This window comes from Poecile atricapillus, chromosome 1 (assembly GCF_030490865.1).
Source record: "Poecile atricapillus isolate bPoeAtr1 chromosome 1, bPoeAtr1.hap1, whole genome shotgun sequence".
In the NCBI taxonomy this organism is placed as follows: domain Eukaryota; kingdom Metazoa; phylum Chordata; class Aves; order Passeriformes; family Paridae; genus Poecile; species Poecile atricapillus.
This window is the reverse complement of record NC_081249.1, coordinates 129,259,950-129,283,165: the sequence shown is the minus strand read 5'-3', so window position 1 is coordinate 129,283,165 and position 23,216 is coordinate 129,259,950. Positions and strand designations below refer to the sequence as shown.

The 23,216-nt window shown below is 39.2% G+C and overlaps 1 protein-coding gene across 2 annotated transcripts in view; it reads right to left on the bottom strand.

Annotated features, from left to right (window-relative positions):
* Window positions 1-23,216, bottom strand: part of NAV2 (neuron navigator 2) — a 209,604-nt gene that overhangs the window by 77,017 nt on the left and 109,371 nt on the right. For both annotated transcript variants that reach the window (XM_058848472.1, XM_058848480.1), the window contains 3 exons: window positions 20,625-20,733; window positions 18,035-18,430; window positions 3,846-3,968 (listed from right to left, as the gene is read on the bottom strand). In XM_058848472.1, the coding sequence (XP_058704455.1) occupies window positions 3,846-3,968; window positions 18,035-18,430; window positions 20,625-20,733 (628 nt within the window). The remainder of the gene's footprint in view (window positions 1-3,845; window positions 3,969-18,034; window positions 18,431-20,624; window positions 20,734-23,216) is intronic.

Sequence of the window (23,216 nt, the reverse complement as noted above, 5' to 3'; positions counted from 1 at the left end):
TTATTCTTACACATATTGTGTTACCACTGTTAGAGCATGAAAACTCCAGCAGTGATGAGATGGAGCAGTTCTGCTACACCTTCATTTTACTTCAGCTTCACTGTCTCAATTAAGAAGAAAAACTGAAATCAGTCAGAACTTTAAGCCATCTTATACAACCATAAAATTACAAAAATAATATTTTAACAAAAATTTCCTTTTTCTTTTCCTTATATTAGAAAATTTGCCATTGTCTACAATAAACCAGCACCTGGAAAAAAAAAATTCGGTGCAGGAAAGTAAATTTGATGCAGCTTCTTAAGCAATATCCATCAGCACCATGACTGTAATTCTGCCTTCAGTGGAAACTGCCTCCTCCCAAAAGCAGTGCCATCTTCTCTCCCCACTTTTTAAGACAGGCCAATATTTCCCCCAAATTGATGACTTGCTTCAGCTTGCTTTTCAGCCCTTCCGAAGTACGATCCAACTTCCTCTGGTTAAGAAGGCAATCCAACAGTCTCCCTCCACCACCAAGAACTAACCCATCTTTGTAATAATCTCATCACTGTAGCAGGATTCAAGAAATTAAATTGCAGTTAGTGAATTTAAACATACTCCAGACAAAGGGGTTTACTCCACAAATGTGAAATACTGTCTACTACCTGAGCCAAGAGACATATAAATAACCTTAATCTGTTTTTATAAAATGCAAAACAGCAGCAAAATACTACTCTTCAGCTATTTTTGAAAGCCATCATTTTTACCATTTGTACTGCACTCAATGACATTCTTACTAATAGCAAAGTATGCAGAGCAAGTGTGCTCTGCATGGAATGTCCTCTGGCTTTCTCTCGGTTTCTGCTTCAGTTCCAACTCTTCTTTCCTGTCCATCTCCTGTCCAGGCTCCACAGTTTCCTCTGGGATTATTCAAAGATCCTTCCGAAAGCAGGAAATGCTTATAAAATGCTGACTGTCAGGAAGCAGATTCAGTCACAAATCTGAGTAAGAGCTAATTTGAATGTGGACTTGTTTTTAACCAAGCATGTGACAAGACTGGTACTGCAGTCATCAAATGTGATCAGGAACCAACACACTCTTGAAGAGCAAGCTCAGCACTGTTTTTACTTATGGTCCATCAATGCTGTAGCTGCTGGAAGCACCAAGACAACACAATCCACTCTTTGACAAGACAAGTCATTACAATAAGGAGATAGGAAGACCTATCTATGCCTTTATTCAAAGCATATTCAAAGGTAATTAATGCAACCTCAAATAGAATTGCAAAAGAGAAACAATCCAAGTTAATCATGCTCAGCAGTAGTTTTTTAAGCACTTCATCACTGATGATTTTTTCAAAAGGTCATATAGACACTTCCCTAATAGCATTAAAGTTACTCTTGACAAGCTCACATTCACAGCCTCCTGTCCAAGTCAAGGATGTGATAAATCAGCACAGGTCTGTTATCTCCCCTAAATAACGGCTTACACAGGTAAGCAATTACAGCAAGATTTATTCAGATCTAACTTACCTACACGTATTACAAATGCAAGTTTTATATAGGAAGGCAAGGGCAAGATTTAGTCTCAGATTGAGCAGCTGTTTCTGACAATGTGAAATCAACTTAAATAACCAGATGGCACACACCAAGTCATATATACAGAACAGACAAAAAAATAGGATATTTATTTCCAACCTCGAAAAAAAATAATGCCTAACTAAATTTTAAAAAAAATCACAAACTAAATAAAAAGGTATTTTATTGCCTTTTTTGATTTAAAATCCCTTTGTTCCAGGCAAACTGAAATTATCTTGAAGTCAAAAAGTAAGCTCAGCTGTGTTGTGCAATGATTCCATTAACCTTGCAATCAAGCACTGAATTCAATGTCCTTGTTTGGATTTCCCTGCTGCAGGGGAAAATGTACTTTGTAAGGTCTGTGTTTTACCTTACCAGAGCCAATGAGTAAAAGCCTCACAACTAAACTTTTGCAACTAATAGCATAAGAAACTAAACAAGCTAGCATATCACAAAAATTCCTGATAAGTTTTTAATGATTAACCTCACACCCACAGGTTCATAGTCTTTCACATTTGTACTCCCATGCATTCAGTTAACATCTGCTTTGAACAAGTTAAATAGAATCTTAATATCTTTTCTGCATGTACCAATAAAGCAACACAGTACCCCTCCTCACTGTCTCACAAAATGAAGAAAACAATTAATTACTGCACAGTTTTATTCAACTCCTTTTCCTTATGGCCATTTTCACCCCAGAATACTCCTTGAACTATGATTAATTTTTTGTTTAATCTGCACATCATGGTCACACAGCAAGCCAAGATGAGCTATCTTTAAATCACTGTCCTCCTGTCAGAAGTCCCTCATGTCCTGCTAAGGTATTATATTCTAAATAGAAAAGACTAAATCAAAGCAACATATCACCAGCTCTGGGGCCAAGGGTTATTTTTCTGCCATGCAGAGTCTTTATTGTGTGTAAAGTCTGTCCCCCTCTAAGTGAACTGAAAGGATGATTTTCAAAGCTTTAACAACTGACATCCTAGGGATTGCATTTCAGTGGGTCACAGCCCCATTCTAGGTGGAATACACTTAAAAGCTCAAATAATCCCTCTTGTCAAATGTTCCTAATTGGTGCCTGATGTGTGGTATCTTCAGGAAAGGAGCTCAGCAAACAAAAAGTGTTGCAAGCACAGAAAATATTGGATGGGGGAAGGAGCCAATGAGAGGAATGTAACACCAGCTCTCCAGAAAGCTGTTACTTAAACAACAATATACTTTATCTTAGACAAATGCTGAATTTTAAACAGATGCTTTTGCTACTGTGGCAATGTTCAGAAGCCACAGCAGCAGAAGCAGATGACATTTGATTTGTCTTTAGCTGCATCACAAGGTGGAAACGCCCTCACTCACAGGACCAGCAGCAAGTGCTGGTTGGGTTTCAAGCTGCAAATTTCAAGAGATATGAGTTCCTGGAAAAATACAGGCTTATTTTACAACTGGCAAGCATATGCTGACCTGTAATTCAAACTGAGCTGAGATTCTCTGTTTTAGTTCTTTTGTTCAGATGTGACATTCTGCTCTTTACTAATATCACAAGGACACCAAAGGGGATTTAGGTCTAAATCTTGGCAGATTTAGATTTAGTTTGCTTAGAAAACAAGGTTAGATTTGCCATCGCTTGTGTTTCCTTAGTAATACATGCATCACAATGCAGAAAGTATCAGTAATATCCAGCTCAGTCAAGTAAATTATGTCCTGGGAATGACTTACAGATTTTAAAAATGAGAAAAAACTTTTAGTTCAAAAATTGGTTTGAATGTGTACCTCAAAATTAATGTTTTATACTTAGAGGCCCATGATGGAAGAAAAAGGATACAGTCACTTACTGCATCAACAGTAACACTGATCAGGCTTTGGAAGGGGAAGAAGCAGCTATGTGCTGACCTCATTAAAAACAACAGTATTTAACCCATTTATATCTTTACATTTACAGAATTTTCACTGGATTCCTTTGTGACTGCACTCCCTTAAATTATGGATTTCCAGTCCCCTAATTCTTGACATTTGGCCTTGACTGTTCACATTGAATCACTAAAATTGGAGGAGAATCAATGGACATGAGGAGAGAATTCAGTCCTTTCTATTTGAAACACTACTAAAACAGGAGTTTCACTTTCTTAGTATTGCCTCCCATCCACAAAAACACAGGGGAGAGTCCAGCAAACCACTCAGGAGACATAAAACTAGCATTTCTCTCAACACCTCCATGAACACACAACCTAAAATACTCTGGAAAAATTTATATCCATGCATTGAGTGCCTGGATTGCCAAGGGTGTTTAGCCCCTACCTGTCGGCGTCGCCGAGCCCCAGGGCTGTGCTACGCTGTAGCGTCTCCCGCACCGTGGCCATGCCGTCGGGCAGCCGGTTCAGCCGCCGCGTGTACAGCCCCAGCCCGCCGTCAGTCAGGTACCTGACAACAAAATGCCATGTTCAGTATAACAATAAAAAATTCACATATTATCATAGCACCTATGATATGAGGCAGTTTCCCCATTTTTAAGTTAAGGATGTTACACAAAATCAGAAGCAAGGAAAACATCATTCTTGATTAGATCAGAGGTATCCTCCACCTCTCATCATTCTCCATTACACCTTGCATGCTCTCTCATCACCAAGACTTGAATTTCAACATAAATGTGGTAACAGATACCTAAAGAAAACTTAGCTTTCATTAAGGATATCTATATGGAAGTAATTTAATATTTGTGAATGCTATCATTAATGACCCTTTCTTGCCCAAAAAATACATGGCCTATACCACCCTGTATTTTTCTGCATGGGCTAAAATACAATCAAAATTTCAAATCTTTTACAAGTTAACTGCAAAAATTACATTGACTTAATCCCTAGATTTTGTCAATGACCAATAAAATTAAAGTATTCCACAACTTACAGAAATCACCATGGATGAAAAGTTTTTTGCAACTTTTTGGTTCCTACATTCTACTCTGGCTGTAACTGTGACCTAGAGACACCTGCATTTTAAAATTACTATTTACTATCATGATTCTTAGGCACTTAGAAATGCCAGGTGCACATATGACCCTTCATAAATTGCTAAGATAGCACATTTCTTACTTTCTGGTTTAGACAAATGAAAAATTAATGTTAAATTGAACAGAGACAATACATGGCAGGCAATGGCATGGAGCGAGCCCTGTGCTACCACCATCAGTTCATCAGTTGATGCAGGTCTACATGAGCAGCACTGACAGCTGAGTAAACACACCATGAAGATTTTCACACACTTGAGACTGAAATAACTCCAACAACCCCCAGCACTACGGTCACCATTTCCAGCACACTGCTGGACAAGCACCATACCCCGCTGAGACAGGAGCTGAAAGGAGCGGATCTCCTCAATCCTTTAGCAATTCTGACAGAAGACCACAGAAAAATATCCAGATACTCAGGACATCTTCCTCTGGCACAAGAAAGCACACAGCTTTCTCCCCGAGACTCCCTCACCTATAGCATGAATGGAGAGATGCTCCAATGCTCCGAGTTGCAGGAGGCAGTGTCTCTGCTGGCGAGACCTCACTGTGCACATGTGCTTTACCCAGCCCAGATTTGATTACTACATTTAGAAAAATGGGATGGTGAGCAGCTGGGAAGCCTTGCCCAGTATACTGACTAGCATTGCAGTTCGATGTACAAATCTGTACAGGGCCATCCCAGCAGCAACCCAGGAGTCTCTGTGGAGTCTAACAAAGAGGTTGCCAAGCCCATCAAGTCAGACACAGGAGTATTCCCCATTCAGCAAATCTGTGGGGATTCTTCCAACTCATAAACAAAGACTGTAAAAAGCACAAGGAGCAGTTGTGGTGTAGCATGTAGAATTCACCTTAGGTTTGGCATTCTAACTTGTGTTTGACAGTTTATAAATATTTTATCATGGAAGAATAATTTTTTCCTTAAGCTACTTAAACAAAGGGGAAGAAGAGAAAAGCAGAGCTTCAGACCATAGTGTTCTAAAACATGCAAAGAGTATTTTGCAATAACATCTCATGTACATACACTGATTGGTTTAATGCAGGAACATGTCTGCACACGAAACAAGTTTCTGTGTGAATACTCTTTGTACGCGTGCTAGAAAACGCAGCTTCTGGCTTTGCTGTCAGATTCCTGGCATATTAGTCCTTTGATAAAAAAGATCTGAAATAGATTGTTTTTCATATCTATCACTCAGAATATGTGGAAATAAATTTAATACTCTTTAGAGTGAGCCATACTGAAATCAATGCCTTTTCACTAGCATCAGTGTATTTAATCTTCTACACAGAAGCCCAGTGAGCTAAAAGATTAAAATAACACTGCAGTAGCTCAAATTGAACATTTTTTTCAAGCACTGACAAATCTTACATTAGCCAATGGAAGCTGGATGGCTTTGTCACCTCTGACAACTAGATCATGACAGTTTACTAAACAAGTCCATGTGAAAAAGCACAGCCATAAATGCTGACTTTCACCCCCCATGCCAATAACACAAGTTTCTTACATGCCAGAACAACACAGGATAGATTTTTGTATCTAGAAACATACTTGTATAATCACAGTTTGAAAGCTTTTTATCTTATTTTAATTTCACACAATATCCTCTACCTAGGAATGTTTAATTCGGAAAACATGCCAAAACCAACAATAAGTCCTGCATGCAACAGCAAGGTGTAGGAAGAAGAAAAGACACCAGCTTCTAGAGTCTGTGGAGGAAAACACATTTAAAATAAATACACTTTAAAATAAATGAAAAAAACCCTTTATTATCCAAAACTACAGGTGCCACAAGCCTCCAGCCATTGCCTTCTTTTCTTTTCTCTCCATCCCTTCAAACTTCAATTGTCTTGGCTTTAAGAAACTATCTTGCCCTTATGAATACATTATTATTACTGCAGACTTTTGCTTTATGGGAAAGGAGAATATAATGAAGGCACACTTTTCTAAAGAAAATCTTCCAATATTTTATGCAGGGGGGAAACAAGACCAAGGAAATATTATCCTGTGTATAACTGTAACCGTACTCAGTTACTGGAATTAATTGTCCTATCACATCCATACAATGTGGAACCCAAGAATATTGGCCTCTGCTCTACAATGACACATTGCAGTCCAAACAACTGTACTAGGCCTAAGTGTAATTTATCTGACTTTTCATATTAAAAATCATGACAAATTTGCACTAAAAGCCTTGCTAGCATGACTGCTAAGAATTCTGCAAGCACATTCAGTGCAAAACAAACAGGACTTCGAAGTATTCGTTTACCTGCCCCAAAATAAGAAAAAGTTTAAATATATCATATGGGGAAAAGCACAGAATCCAGATTCTGACTTTTATAGAGGTAGGTAAATTGTACAAAAAATTTAATCTCACAGATAATTTATAAATGATACCAACAGCAGAGGGGAATGACTGTCTTTAATGAAGCTGAATATAATAGTATTTAATGAATGGGCAGTGAAACAGTGATGAGGTTGGTAAAAAGGAGTTTTTGATCTTTCCAGAAATTAATGTCCAAATACTCATCGCTCTAGCTTCGCTCTTCATCAGCAAGGAAAAAAAAAGATAACCAAATTTCTGTTAATATAAAAAGACTCAGGTTAAACAAGAGCAGTATTATGCATTTCCAACATTCAATTAGGACTTCTAGTCCACTTCCTAGGTGACACTTTTTTCCGATTAGAAAGTGGCTACCTACCCTGCATTACAGGCATAACGTAATTTGCTTTGGACAACCTGACCTTTAAGCTTCTCTTTTCTTTAGCCAAATACACCCTTTCTGTGTCTCTGAAATCTTGAGTGCCGTAACAAGCCCTTCCAAGTGTAATATTTTTAGAGTATTTCTGATGCTGAAGTGATTTAGTCTCCTTTCCTGAAAGGCACATTGAGGAAACACAAATGGCCACACCAGGGATCAGCAAAATCCAGTGGTCCGAATCACTTGATTTCTGTCTGCACTCTCTACTTACTGACAGATACAGCCAGCCAACAGCACTCTTACTTTTATGGTCTGACTACTCTACCACTTCATATATATTCATTTCACTCCTTAACAAATGAATATGAATTTTCCAAGTTTGAAAATAGATAGCCAAGGGAAAAACATTCTTTACTTAAGGATTAGGAAGAGAAGGAGCAGCAGGTAAATCAGCAACACACAACAGACTGGGCAAGCCGACCCTACGTGCTCTGGATCCTGTAATTCCATAATCCCAATCCCACAAGCAGAACAGCAAGGTACCTCAAATGGGACCTGACTCTGGCAGCTCAGGTGCTCCTGCCTTCTTCTTGGTGTTTTGGATTACAGGCTGGTGTGGAAATAGCTGCCCAAGTGTCTCCTGGGCAGAGGACTTGCCCAGCAATCCAAGAGCTTGAAACTTTAAGAAACAAAAAGCTTGAGGGAATTCACATAACATTTGCTTTGACATGAGGAAATGTTCTCTTATTGATGTAGCAGTAACACTGTTATCCTTAATGCTTTCCTTTAAATTTCTATTTTCACTAGGCTTCATCTGTCTCGTCATTACAGTCAGTTAAACAAGATCAAGAGGCTTAAGGAGCTTTGAGTATCAAAGAACAACTCTAATTTTGCCAGTCGCTAAAAACCCACAGCAGAGAATTCCCCAGTGCTGTTACTGAAATATGCCAAATGGGATCAAAACCATCCTGTTATTGTAGCTATGAATATGTCCTAAATCTGACTTAAAAAGAAATGCTACCCCTAACAGCTGGATGATGACAACTGCAAATTTCCAGTTTAGTATCAATTTGATCTGCATTTTTCATCTTAACACTGGCATTAGACCATACGGGCTTTTCCCATATTTATATGCCCCAAAGTCTTTCCAATCTCTATTCCTGCCTGACTTGAATCAGTACTTGATAAGTACTTGACCTCTCTAACCAAAGGGCTGGACATAGACCCTGTCTACCAGCCTGGGGTTGGTATAAATTCCATTATTGATCTCTGTGAATTTCAACAAGAACATTCAAGAACAGGATTAGGTCCTGAGCTTGCAGTAGGAACTCCTAATATAATGCCCAATCCCTAATATTAGACCAAATATTACAGTTCAAGTTCATAGAAGGGCAAACCTATTGCTCAATTAATGAAATTTAATTTATATTTAAGGTAGTCTATAATTTATAAATTAATAGACTTTTGCTAATAACCAGTAAACTGATGAATGAACTACAAATTGTTTTGCAGATGCTTAACCCAAATATTGAGTAAGACCTGAACAAATTACTTGCAGACTCAAAAATCCTAATCACTGCTGGAAAGGAGGAGATACCTGTTACACTAACAGGTAAAACAGGAAAAATGAGATTATGCAAAACTTAGAAAGTATATATTAGTTTCATAGTTTAGAGAAACCTCTCACGTGTAAATCACTAACAGCATGAATGGTGCTGCTTATTCATGTTGTTCAAACTAGTCTAAAAGCAAAACAAGTTCATCCTATTAACTACTTAATGCTCAGGCTTTTTTCCATGAGAGAAAAAAAAAAGAGAAATCTGCAGAAATAAGTGGCTTCTATGAAATCAATACTCTTCTGTCTTAAGATGTATTAAAGCTGCCTGGCACATAAGTCCTTCAGCAGCCATCAAATAAGAATTTTTGGGCACTGCTGTCCAAGGTTAATTTTTTTTTTTGATGTCTTCTCAGCTTCAAGCAGTCTACAGGCAAGGAATTCCAAGGACAGTGCAGACTGTAAGGAAGTTGGGTGGTTGCTGCTCCTGCACATCCCCACATTCAGAACAACAGCTTCTGACAGAGCTTTTGAAGAAACTAGTTTCCTGAGGAATAAGCAGTCGTAGATACACATAGTCAAAGAGAAGCTGTCAATGCTTAAAAGAGTATTAGACTGAAAGAAAGTGTCTCTCATATGGCTGCAGCCATTTCTGTTCCAGAGGAGAGTCTCCAGGGTATGATCCTCTTTCCAACACTCACTCCCATCTGTTACCAAGGGCACCACAAATTCACCTTCACCTCAAGGAGGAGGCCTGCTCTACCATTGCTTTTAAAACTCTTTACAAAATCTAGTCAGCCAAGACAGACTGGGTTGGAGTCAGATTGGAAAACACTCAAGAGGTCAATCCTTTCAGGTGTGCAAGTATCACTCTGAATCCCAGGGAAACATGGGTGGAAACTCAATACTGAAAAAACGACAATACTCACACCCACCAAGCACCACCACCACCAGGCTGCTGGCCTGAAGCCAACTGAAGGCCCACCAGAATCAGGCAGTTGTTCAATGGGGCTTTGCACATGCTAATTTTGATTTCAATGCCTGAATTCTTTCTCAGAGTCCATTTCAATGAAAATCGTAGAACTAAGCTATAGAATAAGTGATCCACTTTTCATCACCTCTTCAATTCTCTTCAGGAGAGGAATGAACTGTGACCAAACAGGATTAAGGAGGGGGTGCAGCTTCTCCAGAGGTTCTCAGCAGCATCAGCAGCAGAGCAAGAGTAACTCCACAGCAACTTTGGATTATTCCTTCGTGTCCACTCTTTTCCTGCAGATGATCCACATCAACACAGTGTGAATGACTGCATCCCCCTCTACTGGCTAGCCCCAGACTGGGATCCTGTTTTGTCCTTTAGAAGCTGTACATTCACTTAAATCACAACAACCTGTTGGCACTGATGCAGCAGTTCAAACATTGCTTAAGTGTTTATTACAGAAAGAAGCCCAAAATAGGTTAACTGCTATTAAATTGTATTTTGGTAATTGCTAACAATAGTTTAGTGTGTAGAAGTAAGCAAAAATACAAAACACCACAACTACTGCATTTATTTTATTGATTAACATTACATATGACCTAACATGGGTATTTTACCACTATACTGAAAAAAAATTCTGAGGTATAAGGTTATAACTCATAGGCCTACACTCTCTTCCTATGCTGAATCACACTGCAAGAAAGGTTCTATGGAAGTGTGTGATCTGAAATATCACTTGAGATAAATTATAAACACTGTCTTAGTGATGAAGCTGACATAAGAACTACTCCTGAAGTGAGTGCAATATTTAAGAATACTTAAAACAATATACAAAATTAATAATATTGAATGTGCTTGTGCAATATCATACTCATGTCTCCTGCAAAGAACTGCAAGTACAGTTCTTAGAATAAGAATACAATCTTTATTTAAACACTGCCATAATTTTTTATTTTAATTTTTACAGCACCAAGTAATCTCTGACTTTAAATTGAAACTCAATTGCAACCTTCTTTGCTATAAAGTCAGAAGCGAATGTTTCTTTATCTCTTTTCAGGAAAGTCAGTTTTGAGTTTGCTTGCCCGACCCCTTCATTATTTGTGTTAATTATCCATTTACCATATATAAATACTATTCTGCAATGTTGAAAAGATCACAGTGTAGAAATAGCCAGCCCTAGTGAGATGAAAAGCAGTTCAAATAAACACTCTGCTCAAACACAGAAGAAAACTAAAACCAACCTTCTAATGAGTCTTGGTCATGTTGAAGTGCTAGAGCCATAAAAGGAATGCAGTTTCACCCATCCACTGAATTTAGCTGAAACCTTATCACTAAAACCATATTATTTAAAGAGCAGTGTCCAGTAAATGACTAATACACTTCAACCCAAAGTGTATAGAAAAAATACAGTGGTAATAACTAAGGAAAGAAATAGGTCAGAAAAGCCTATAGACAGAGCATTGAATCAATGCACAGGGCACCCATTCTCACTCAGCCCAGGATTAGCTCAGCCACTCCTGATTTCTAGCCAGCCACAAGTTACCTGGAACAGCAACTACTCCTGCTGCAGACAGCTTAAAAGGAAAGGGTTTCTCTCACTTTCTGTTACCAATAACAAATTCTCATTAGCAGCAAGCTGCAGAATCCTCCTCCTCCTCCTGTGAAACCTCAGCCCTAGAGGAGGTCTGTTATACCACCTGTGACCCTGACATCTGAAGAAACTGTGTCAATGTCTGACTGGTAAATAGCACAAAACCAAGAAACAGCTGCAAGAATCCTACAAATACGAACTACACTTCAACATTCAGTGAAATCAGTCCTCACTTTCAGCTCTTTTTTGCTTCCCAACAGATGTAACTCCTAAATGTGAGCCTACTTCAGAACTCTATTTCAATGACGGTTTTGGTCCATGAAGGGCACAGTGCTTTTAGGTGACCTGAGCAGAAGCAGGGGCAACATCTGACTCCCCAGTCCAAAGTGGCCTGTTCTCCCTTTTAGCATCCTTCATGCACGTTCCAAATTCAACTGCTTCCAGTGCTTGTAAAACAATCCTCGGGGAGCATAAAGGTTTGAATAAACAAGAAGCAATCATAACCCCGTGAGGATTGTGCATGCAAACACATTAAGAAGTTGTGGAAACAGAGATGTGGAATGGGAATATATCACCACCAAATCATCAAATATGGGGAGATAAATGCAACTGTAAAATGTATTCCCCAACAACAACCACTGCACCCACAGGAGGTGGCTGCAAGGAGAATTTTAGCACAGTGCCTTGACCATTGCTGTAACACAGCTGGAACAGCCTTGCTTCTGCAACAAATGATTTTGACAAAAGTGTGTCTGCATACCCAGAGCCATTTTCTGAGAAAACTTGTGATCAGCACTAATCAGTATATCCACGCTGTTAATTCTGCATAAAAAACTGCACACTTATTGTAATGAAAACAGGGACAGATGATTAATTAAATGAAAATAATTATAAAAGGCTTTTTTCTTTTTGGGGACCAACAGCTGTCTTGCTGCATTCCAATAAAAGATAAAAAGGAAATTAACTCTACATCTCATTAAAGAAAACTGGGGCTAAGGAGACAAAAAAGGTAGGAATGTGTATGTTAGTAGCCAGAAAGAGACTGAAGTGGACAAAAACCTTCTGAACAAACGCAAAAAGTCCGTGAGAATTAACATTCCCATCTGGGACAATCTTTGGGGTAGAGAGGTGAGACAATTCTGGTACACCTTCCAGAGCCTCCAGCTCGGCGAGCCACCAAAAGGAGTGGGTTGAGGGCTCAATCCCCAGGGCTCACACAAATCCTACTTCTGTTGCTTCATCACTGGGTTATGTTTTAGACCCTGTGAAAAGGGAACTTCTTACCTTTGCTCCACCCCCTGGAGACTTGCTTAGTTTAAGAGCTGTTCTCTGTCCCTCTGGCAAAGATACCCGGTTTTAACCCTAGGAAAGCAATCCTGGTGTCTGCCAGAGCTCTGCTTGAGCAGACTCATTAAGGGAGGCCAAACAAAACTTCCCATGACCCAGGACATTTCAGAGAAAGCACCAGGATCACAGGGCTAAACTAGTTTTTCTTGGCTATTGGAATTATTTTGGCTGTAACAAATATTTTGGCTTCCTTCCCTATCAGTTTGCCAATGAAAACACAGCTCCAAGGTTTTCAGACTCTAGGATTGTGACAATTCTGTAAAATGACAAAGTGAAACATATACCAGCTAATAAAGAGCTATTCATGCTCTAAATATCCTCTTGTGCTGCTCTGCACATAGTGTAGCTAGGCTTCTGGAAATGTTGAGCCTGTTTGCCCTACCACTGATCTTGGTGATTTGTTCTGCAGCATGTCACACGGATGCTTTCTTTACAAGCAACCTCTCTGATTTCTAAGCAGTTTATTATTCCTCTCCCACAAAAACACAATACCATCCTATTTTTTCTTACTATTTGAATTAAACAGACTTTGGGGAACATAACTTATAGAACAGGCTACCAAACATCTGTTCACACTGGAGATGGCAGCCCAGTGTCATTAGGGGTCATTAGGGGTTATTTTCTTATCCTTCTCCTTTAATATTGGAATACTGTTATTGCAATTTAATACTGCAATATTCCCTTCTCAAGGAATCCACTCACATTACTCTCCACAGACTGCAACCCCAGAATTGTGGGGCTGCTTGCAGCAACTCTATCCCTCCAAATGCCCATGAGTGCAGCAAGGAGAGGACCCCCAAACTGCCCATCTCCAAACCCTGTTCAAAACCTGGATTTGGAACTGCATCTTTCCAACAATGGATTCACCTACAATACCAATTCTGTCTTTGGAACAAATGCCGTGGTTTTAAAGCAGTAACTAAAAAAATTACTAGAAAACTTACTTATTTCTTGCTGTGAGATATGGATTAGAACAAGAGCAAAACAGGCTTAAAACTTAAAAGGAATGAAGAAAGTTTATTAACAAAACTACAAGAATAAGAACACCAGAATAAACTTTCAGAAAACTCCTTTATCCCCTACTACCCAACCATTCCCTTGTTCACATGACAACATAGAGACAAAAAAAGTTTGGAACTTTGGTACTTAAAACAGTCCCAATTATTGCTAGTCTTTTCATCAGTCTTTGTAGAGAAACAGAAGTATTTTCCTGCTAATCTATGGAGTTTCTCACAAGAAAACTATTTCTGTTAGTTTCCTATTTCTCTGATGCCAGCTGCCCAGAAAAAAATCTGTCATCAGTTCACTCTTCCCATTTCACATCACTCTGAGGTGTGTTATGGGCCATGAGTCTAGGGATGTCATTTTTAAGGATGAGTTATTCAAAGGCAAAAGTTCTCTTCATCTGTCTCTGTGAGCTTCTCTGGAAACAGAAGTTTTCTCATTGCCTCTCAAGGCCTCAAACCTTCAACTATTACTTCACGTCACTCTGCTTCAGCACCTCACTGTAATACAATTACTCCACCTTTTGCTCAAAATCCACACTTTGAACACTCCATTCCTCCCAATATACTCTGTCATGAATTAAAGGAGTTTTTTCAGGACACTATTGTCCATCTCCATAACTTTAACAGAAAAACATTTCAGCTTAATTAAAGCATCTCCTTATTCTCTACCTCTTCTGAAGCTTAATTCTTTTCTTTACTGTCTCTAATAGTTTATAAAGTCTCTTTACATGTTGATTACTCTCTTTTTTTTTCTCTGGAAAAAAAGGATTAATCTGCAAGTCTCATCTGGGTAATGAAAAGCTTAAAATCTTGCCCAGGCTTTGTAGATGGTTCTGTGATCTCTGCCGGAGCAGCGGCTGGAGTTGTCTGCGATGGAAGATTCTTCATGGCTGCTCTGGAGAGTGTGGTCACTGTCTCAGCCTGCTGCAGGTCAAGAGCTTTTTCCTTTCCTTACTCGACAGTCTCTGGTGAATTCAGTCACAGCAAAAACTGCAGCCGAGCCAGGGACCGGCCTGGCCTGGCCAGAGCCCGGGGCAAGCCCCGCAGGCCCCATCTCCCGGCCGGGAGCCGCTGGGCCCAGCCCAGCCCCCGCCTGGGCTGCATGGCCTGGGCAGGGAACGGGAGGCCAGCTAAAATCTCTGTTACCTTTCACAGCCAGGAAACAGAGACAAAGAAATTCCCAGGCTTAGGTCTTATGGTGGTGTTCACAGGTTGATCTCACTTTTCAGTGGTTAAAACTGCTGTCAATTGTTAGAAATGGCCAGCTGTTGGCTAGGAGAAAAACTCCCATCAGCCGCCAGCAGTTTTAACTTCCTTAGGTGTTTCTCTTTGTTTTCTTAAATGCTAATCTATCACAATATCCACCCCTTCAACCTGTGAACACTTATTTAAAAAATTATTAGAGTTATATTCAACATACAACTTCACTTAAAACAATAAAATTACTAAATTGACAGAAAGAAAGCAACAAAAGTTCACTATTTTCCACCCCTAGACTTTTACTGTTACTGTTATATAAACTTAAGACAATCATGCTTTGCTCTTAATTAATCTTTTATCTCACAGCAAGAAATAAGTAAGTTTTCTAGTAATTTTTTTAGTTACTGCTTTAAAACCACAACATTTATTTGGTGCATTGGCTGGGAAAACTAAATTAGCAAATCTAAACCACTACAGGAACTTAGCCAATGACTCCAACAGTGCTATATGAATTGATAAACCAACTCACACTATCTGGCAAAAGAGACTTTTGTAGCTAAAGGCAAAAGATGTGGCAAAGAAAAACATATTTGTACACATTTATTATCCTAAGAACCTTAAATTGAGATCTTATTTATCAATATGTGGCTACTACATGAGTAAAAAGTGAAAAGTATCTCACTGCTTTAAAAACTAGTGGGGAAAAAAGAGTCAGATACTCAGTCAAAGACGTCCCAATGCTCAAGGCCAAGAGTGAGGTGGGGTGGAGGATATGACTCTTCTGCTATGTTTATCATTCTTGGTATATAACTCACTGCTTTGGTGACAGAGATACCAACTGGCAAAACCATTTTCTTACCCAGAATCTAAACACCACTCTTGCACTTTCCGACTATGGAGACTCCCAATTTTAACCCTGCAGGATGACCAGACATAGAAAAGGAAATGATACACAGTGATGAGTGAAGGTAGGGATTTCTCTGGCTATATAATTCATAAATTTGACAGCTTTTCTATTTTTTCCTTTTCCTCAACCTGGAATCTGAATTTTGTACACTAAGTAAAGGTCTGCAAAGATTGGGGCTCCTCTCTGAGCAGCACAAGGCCGAGCTGGCAGCTCTGGCAGGCGTAATTCTCAACTACCACTAAAGGTGTTTTATGGAAACCACGGTGCTACTTAGAATTTAATTTCCTCACTTCCAGACCAAAACTACAGCCACAAATTTAAATATAATTCAAAGTCCATGGGAAAAGCAGTAACTGTTACTACAATAAACATTACAAATTCCAGGTGTTAGTTGATTTATATGAGGAAAACACAAGGTGCTTTAGTGATTTGATGCACTATTAATGCAGCAACAGCTACTGGTGTTTCATCTGAAACAGAATTTTACACTGATTTTTGCATCAACTACTTTACTATATGCTTCCCTAATGAAAATTAAGTTAAATGAAAAAGAAGGTGTCTGACTTGTCAAGAAGTGTGAAAATATACAAATATTCATAATGGACATAATTAATGGAGGCTTCCAGATGGTGCAACTGAACTGGTTCAGTTAATGACAAAGAAGCAGCTGGATTCCAGAAAGAGACATTACATATATCAAAAAAAGCCAATGCAACTAGAAATGTCACTGTCCTGGGCAGACTTGTATCCCCAGTCGCCTGTTCTGTTTATGTTACATATTAAGTTCTACACCTTTAAGATTGGTTCCAAGAGTGAAGTGGGGGGAAGAAGAAATGTGCAGTTTGTTTGCAGAAACTGCACTCACTCCCCTGCATGCTTCTCTGGACTGTGTCTGCAGCATGGACAGACAGTGGGACAGAGCTCTCCTTTGCTTTTAGTTAGTTTTTAGCTAGCCGAAGCAGAGAGGTTCCCTGGGCTTTTTCCTTTTTCTTAGATCAGTTCAAACCTGATCTGGACTGAAAACACAGACAAACCCTGGGAGCTCATGCCTGTGGCTCACTGAGGCCTGGGCCTCGGAACTTTCCAGCGTCAGAGGGACTGATAAAAGACTGAGCAAGCTGAGCTACACCCCATGAAAAGGACTTCTTTGGATTTGCCACCCCTTCAAACACTGAGAGGTTCTATTGTTTAATATTATTCAATTTCTGTTAAATAAACAGTTTTTTCCACTTTTCTCCAAGGAAATCTTTTTCCCAAACCAGGTGGGGGAGGGGCTGTTTGAATTTGCTTTCTGGACCGAACCACATTTGGAGGTTTTCTCCCAAATTTGCCCTAACCAGGCACTAATAAAAAAAATTACAGAAAAGCAAAGGGTGCAAGAAGGCCAGACAGGGCTGCCACAAAAAAACCCCAAACCACCCACAAACAACCAAACAAACAAAGAAGCTAAAAACAAGAAAACAAAAAAATCCCCAAATATCCACAAACAAAAAACCAACCAACCAACCAAAAAAAACCTCAAAAATAAAACAAAGAAAAAACAACAACAAAAAACCCCACCAAATTTAAATCTCATAGTTCATTTTTTAAATCAATCCAATGCTAAGGTATTTGAGCTAAGAAAAAATTACTTTTATAGTAAGAACTGAAAGTAGACACATTGAATACTGACTTTGGAGCAAAGAACAAATACTTTTCCCACTGAAGGCAGAGGTAAAATGCTGATGTAAAACCTTGTTAATAATTGTCTGTCACTTGATATGTCTGCACACTGACTTGCTCTTTAAATGTTTTGTAACACGTACCAGTATTTTATCTAACACAGAGATGCAAACTAATTTCCTTCCAGTGAACTGGCTCCTGAAAGTTCAGGGAGCAAAAGAGTTCGGCTAAGTACAAAATGTGCCTCACTTCCTCCATCTTGTGGGCACCAGTGAATGTTGCAACCACGATGCATCTTGACTCAGGAAAACATTTAATCACATTCTATATATCTTAATATCAAGGGAATATTTTCTTAATGTGCACTTACAAACTTGAATTTTGTTTAAATCCCTCTGTGATAATGAGCTGTCTCTCCATTCCATTATTAAAATTAATAGAATATCTTTGGTGTTGGGTTTTATTTGTCAAAATAATCATGGACATACAGGGCTATAAACAGAATGGAAGAATCACATAAAGCGAGGCATTAACTCACCCACTGGTGATGTCGTCAGCCCTGATGTTCTTGCCCAGCACGTCACCATCGCTCATGTATCCGGAGGCATCCATGGCGATGCCCTCGAGGTCGATGTCGTCGCCAGCCTTGTCGGTGATGTCCACGTGGCAGATGCTGCTGCCTCGTGTGGCCAGTTGCCGCCGCAGCGGTGCTGAGTACAGGTAGCGCCCGGCACCAGGCTCGGTGCTGATGAAGCGGCTGGCGTTCCCCCGGGGGGGGTATCCGTTCCCCATGGACGGCGCGTCGCCGGCCTGCAGCCGTGGGCTGGACTGGCCCAGTCTCCAGGACAGCGGTGTTGGCCGGCCCGTCAGGCTGAGGATGCTGCGCCCGCTGATCTCAGTGGTGACGTTGGTGTCAAATGTGGTCTCCAATGTGCTTGAAAGGAGAGATGTGATGCCTTAGGACTTTGGCTTTTATATGTTTCAAATCCTGTACTGCTTTAGTGTACAACTGTAAACGCCATACAGAGTGTTAGTTAACTGTCTCCGTATTTGGTCAGACAAAACAATCCGGGCCTGAAATTCAAGGACATCCTACTGCCTCAGGCCCCAAAAGTATAAACAAAGTGAATTGAGGGGAGAGCAAACTGGGGTATATGACTTTACATACACTGAATCTGTAATTGGAGAACTAACATCCGATATGTTAATGGACCAAACTTATAATTGTCTAAAAACTTGTGACCATCGTCCATCTTGTGTGTAGCCTCTGGAAGACTTCTGACTGCCCAAGGGGTACCTGTCTGAAGGCCCTTAATAAATACCCACTTTACTCTCTTAATTTTGTCTAGCCTCTGTTCTAGGCATCACTCCAAGGCATCAGATGCACTGGATCAAATGTGGCTCTTACACAGAATGCTGTGAGATTTCAGGGGCTTCCAAGGCTCTGAATGCTCAGCAAGTTACTGATTATATGTAACTTCTTATTCTCTGTTTATAGTAATAAATAACTAACAATTTACTGCTACAACACTTGGGGAGATCCTTTCTTTTCACTTTTCAGGTCTTTCCCCCATGTTCCCAAAGAGACTCTTGCACCCATGCCAGCAGGTGCTCTACATACATGTGAGAAGACTTAAGCAGGAGCTTTTTAATGGATTATCCACAATATCAAAGCATATCTTTCTCATCTTCAAGCACATACAACAGCAAGGGAATAGGATAATATGCTGACTTAAGGAAAACCTGCTGAAGTACTGTTTTTCTGATGTATTCCTTTTTATTGCCTGCATTCATGAAAATTCTAACTCTGGACATGTCTTGGCCCAGCACCAAGACATAAACTATTTCTACACCATGGAGAGAATTAAATGAAAAAAGTAAGAAGAGCCAAAAAAAATATTTTTTTCAAAATATAATTTGCATATTAACAAACCAGTAGTGAACTATGACTTACTTTGAAGATGTTCAAATCCGAATCAGAAAAAGCAATAAATTATTCATATATTCGTGAGTTATGTGTATTTTAAAAAATATTGATGAAATTTATATATGGAACCCTAAAAATGGGACTACACCATGAGTTTTCAGGCGATGTGTACAGATTGCAAGGCTATACTCTGAATACTCATCACTGAGTTGCAGCTAATTTATTGCAGCTAATCCATAGCTGCAACTTCTCTTACCCACATGAACTCCTTTTTTGTTTTCCTGCTCAACTAAGTGCCACTTTTTTATTTATTGTGGATATTAGTAAAAATAAACAGCACTGTACCATTCTCAATGTAATGTTACATGTAAACTGCAAAAATCTTTATATTCTCTGGTTATAGTAATAAAACCATGAAGGGATGTCACAATTGAAATTTGCAAAGAAAAATAGCTTTGGGAATTCATCTTTGCAAGCTCAGCTTCAGTTTCAGATGCAAAGCACAAAAGTGTTCCCCCAATAAACTCATTTAGGGCTGGGGTACATAAGGCACCAAGCACTAGGTAGGACCCTTATGTCATTAGTGGCCAAACAGCTTATTCTCCCAAACTTCTTGTTCAACACTGAAAAGATCTAATTCACACAATGTTTAAATGTAACACTAATCTTTGTTTATTTGCAGCATATTTTAAATATTGCTGAAGATTTCCAAATTCTGCTCTACAAAGAAAAAGCTGTTACATTCAGGGGATGACTAACAATATTAAAAAAATTTGTTTGTCCAAAGTTTGGTCAGGAATTTAAGTTATGCATTTGATAATGTGGGTCAAGCACAGTTCACCTCTTATTTAAACAGAATATTACATGTTCAGGGGGAGAGAGTAATGAGAAGTTACTCAACAGTAAGAAGAAACATTTTAAACTGTAACTTATATTCAAACATCACCTCACACATTTAACAAGTGATTATTATTGACCTCTAAGTCAATACAAATCCCATCCCATCAATTCTTCATCATACCTCTCGATAACCAGCCAACATTATTCAAATTCTGTGCATTGAAGACAAAAATTACAAGATCAGTATCTCCCATTGTCAGTGTTAATCATTTTTCTAAGGGTGCAACCCAGCCAGGTGTAAGAGATGTGAAGTAAGGGCAGAGTGGTTTCCATTTTTTTATGAACACAGTGGTGTCCCTACCTGTGGGTGACCTGGGTTCCCCGCAAACTGGACATGGTTTCCTCCAGGTTCTGCCGAAGGTCAGCGATGTTTTTCACAGTTCTCAACCGCCGAGTCTCTGGATCCTCTCCTACAGGGAAAATAAGCCTTGAGTAAGGACCAGGCAGGGAACATCACAGAACTGAGCTGCAACCTATGCCTGAATCTGACTCAAATGCACTTTTTTCTGACTTTCTAAGCTGGTTAGGCTTGAGATTTCATTCCCCCTTGGCAGGCACCTGCCATCATCACATCCTGACTGAAATGAGCTCTGCAGCATTACCCTCATTGCACAGGCTGCCTTTGAGATGTTGCTGTACTGTCATTTCCCATGTCATTTCCCAATTTAAATTAAAGGTTAACTTTCAACCTCATTAGAATATACACTCCATCAATACCACCCTTTCCATCTAATATATTGACACAATTAACATTAACCTGACGCAAGCAATTTCTCCAATGTTGTGTTTTCACTAGATCTTCTTTGTCCTACAGTAACAGCTTTCCATAAACTACACAGTGCTGACTGGGTGGGTGTTCCATGATGAGTGATGTTTCAGGTAAAAAAAGAAAACGGTTTTGCATGTCAACATCACGAGACAATTACTATTCCTAAAATGTGCTGCTACATGACATGAAGTTGGGGCATGGCTTAGTTTTCACAGCACTTAGAAATCCTGTTCTTTAAATACTTTGTTCAAAAACACATTCATGTCCTGCTCTTTAAAAGTAGTTTATGTACACAAAAAAAAAAGTCTTCTTACTGCCTGAGCATAATTTCATTTTATCAAATTAATAATTGAATTAGTGCTTCAGCATAATTTATTTACGTGCTGTCAGCTGTCATTTCAGAAATGCTTTGGCTGCTACCTCAGCTGAGTGTTATAGAGTTAAATCCTCTTAGAGGCTGAAGAGAAGTGAATTTCTAGTAGTGCAGGCATATTCTTTGTAAGCTGAAAGCTGGAACAAAAAAAACTGTCACAAAGATTCTGTTGAGCACAGAAGGAAATTATTTCAGTCTAGAAGGTTTACAACTCGTGACTGAAGAAAATACTACAGTAAATGTAAAACTTTTCATATTTTATATCAGCCTTCTCTGTACAGGTGATGCATTTTTGAGCTGCCAGGATGCTGGGCACCCACACAATTGCTAGTTTAGATGGATATCTATATATTACACACATCAGAAGTGAGAAGAACCAGACAAAAAAAGCTGTTGGAACTTTCTACATTCTCTGCTTTAAATTTCATATTTCTAAAAGATGCCAGGTTGGTGGCACAGAAAAACCCACTCACTCCCTGTTGCCTACAAAGCAGCAGTGCTACAAACTACTGACCAAAGTGCTTAGTGCCCATGTGGGCATTTTTCTTTTAATCAGTCTCTACTCTCTGGGAAATCATCTCCCTGAGTTACAATTCACTTAAACCAGAGGGTCAAACAATTATGGGCTGGCTGGACTGAAAACATCCACTTAACAAGATCGATTACTTCAGCCAGTGGGTCTCTGGAACAGCAAACATTTTCTATACTCATGGATCTACAAATTTTTGTAGTAAAAAACATAAAATATTTATAGGATTTTAGCTTAACAAATGTCACGGTGCTCTTTTACAGATCATTTCACAGATGTTAAGACAATGGTAGGTAACTTCTTAAGAAAACACACAAGAGACAAACTAAATCAATTTCTTCTGAGATCACTCATGCCTAAATTGATAACAAATTTTCACTGAAATTACATTCCACTGCTTGAATTGTAACTATACTTAAAAGACAGATATTGGATAGTTGGCCCCTAGAGCTTAATTCTGAAATCACTTAGCTCCTCGTGAGAAGGGAGCATTCTTAAACAATTCTGCTTCCATTTTTCCCTACCTATGCTCTCTTTTGTTTCACATGTGCTTTTAAATTAATAGCATCAATAGCTGCTATGCAGGGAGAGAAGATATCTGTGCCTTATTTCTTCTAATATACTTGGGGTGAGGGGCTATTTTGTTTAGTTTGCTCTGTTTCCCCCAAGTCCCCTTCATGGATGCTGCTGTCTGGTCTGACTGTGCACAGCTGGGGTTGGCATCTCCCTTCTTTGAGGTTGTCAGCTGTCTTCTGCCACAGGATCCCAAAACTTACATATTCTTACATAGCTGAGTAATAGTTTGTACTTACATAATATCTGTCATTAAAGACCAAAGACCTTTTGTGATCTAGAAACACTTCTCAGTTTGCAGGCTGAAATACATCCAGCCCAGCCACTATGATGATTAAGAGGTAATGCTGAAAAAGTTTAAGCAGCTGGACACTGTGTTTCTTACTTGCAACTCTTATATTTAAAAATGAACACAAAAATGTTCTCAAGAATTTTATCCCGTGTGCCTTTTAAGTACTTAATCCACCTATGTATAAATTGTACACACAGATATGTTCACTTAGGCATTCCTGCAGCCCTCTTCCTCACCAGTGACTCTGCTTCTCACCTTTGCCATCAGCACACAGGTATAAAGGCAGCATTGATAGAATAGGCAATACGGTACAAAATTAATCTCATTGTGGAACTTTTAGCCACATCACTTTTCCAA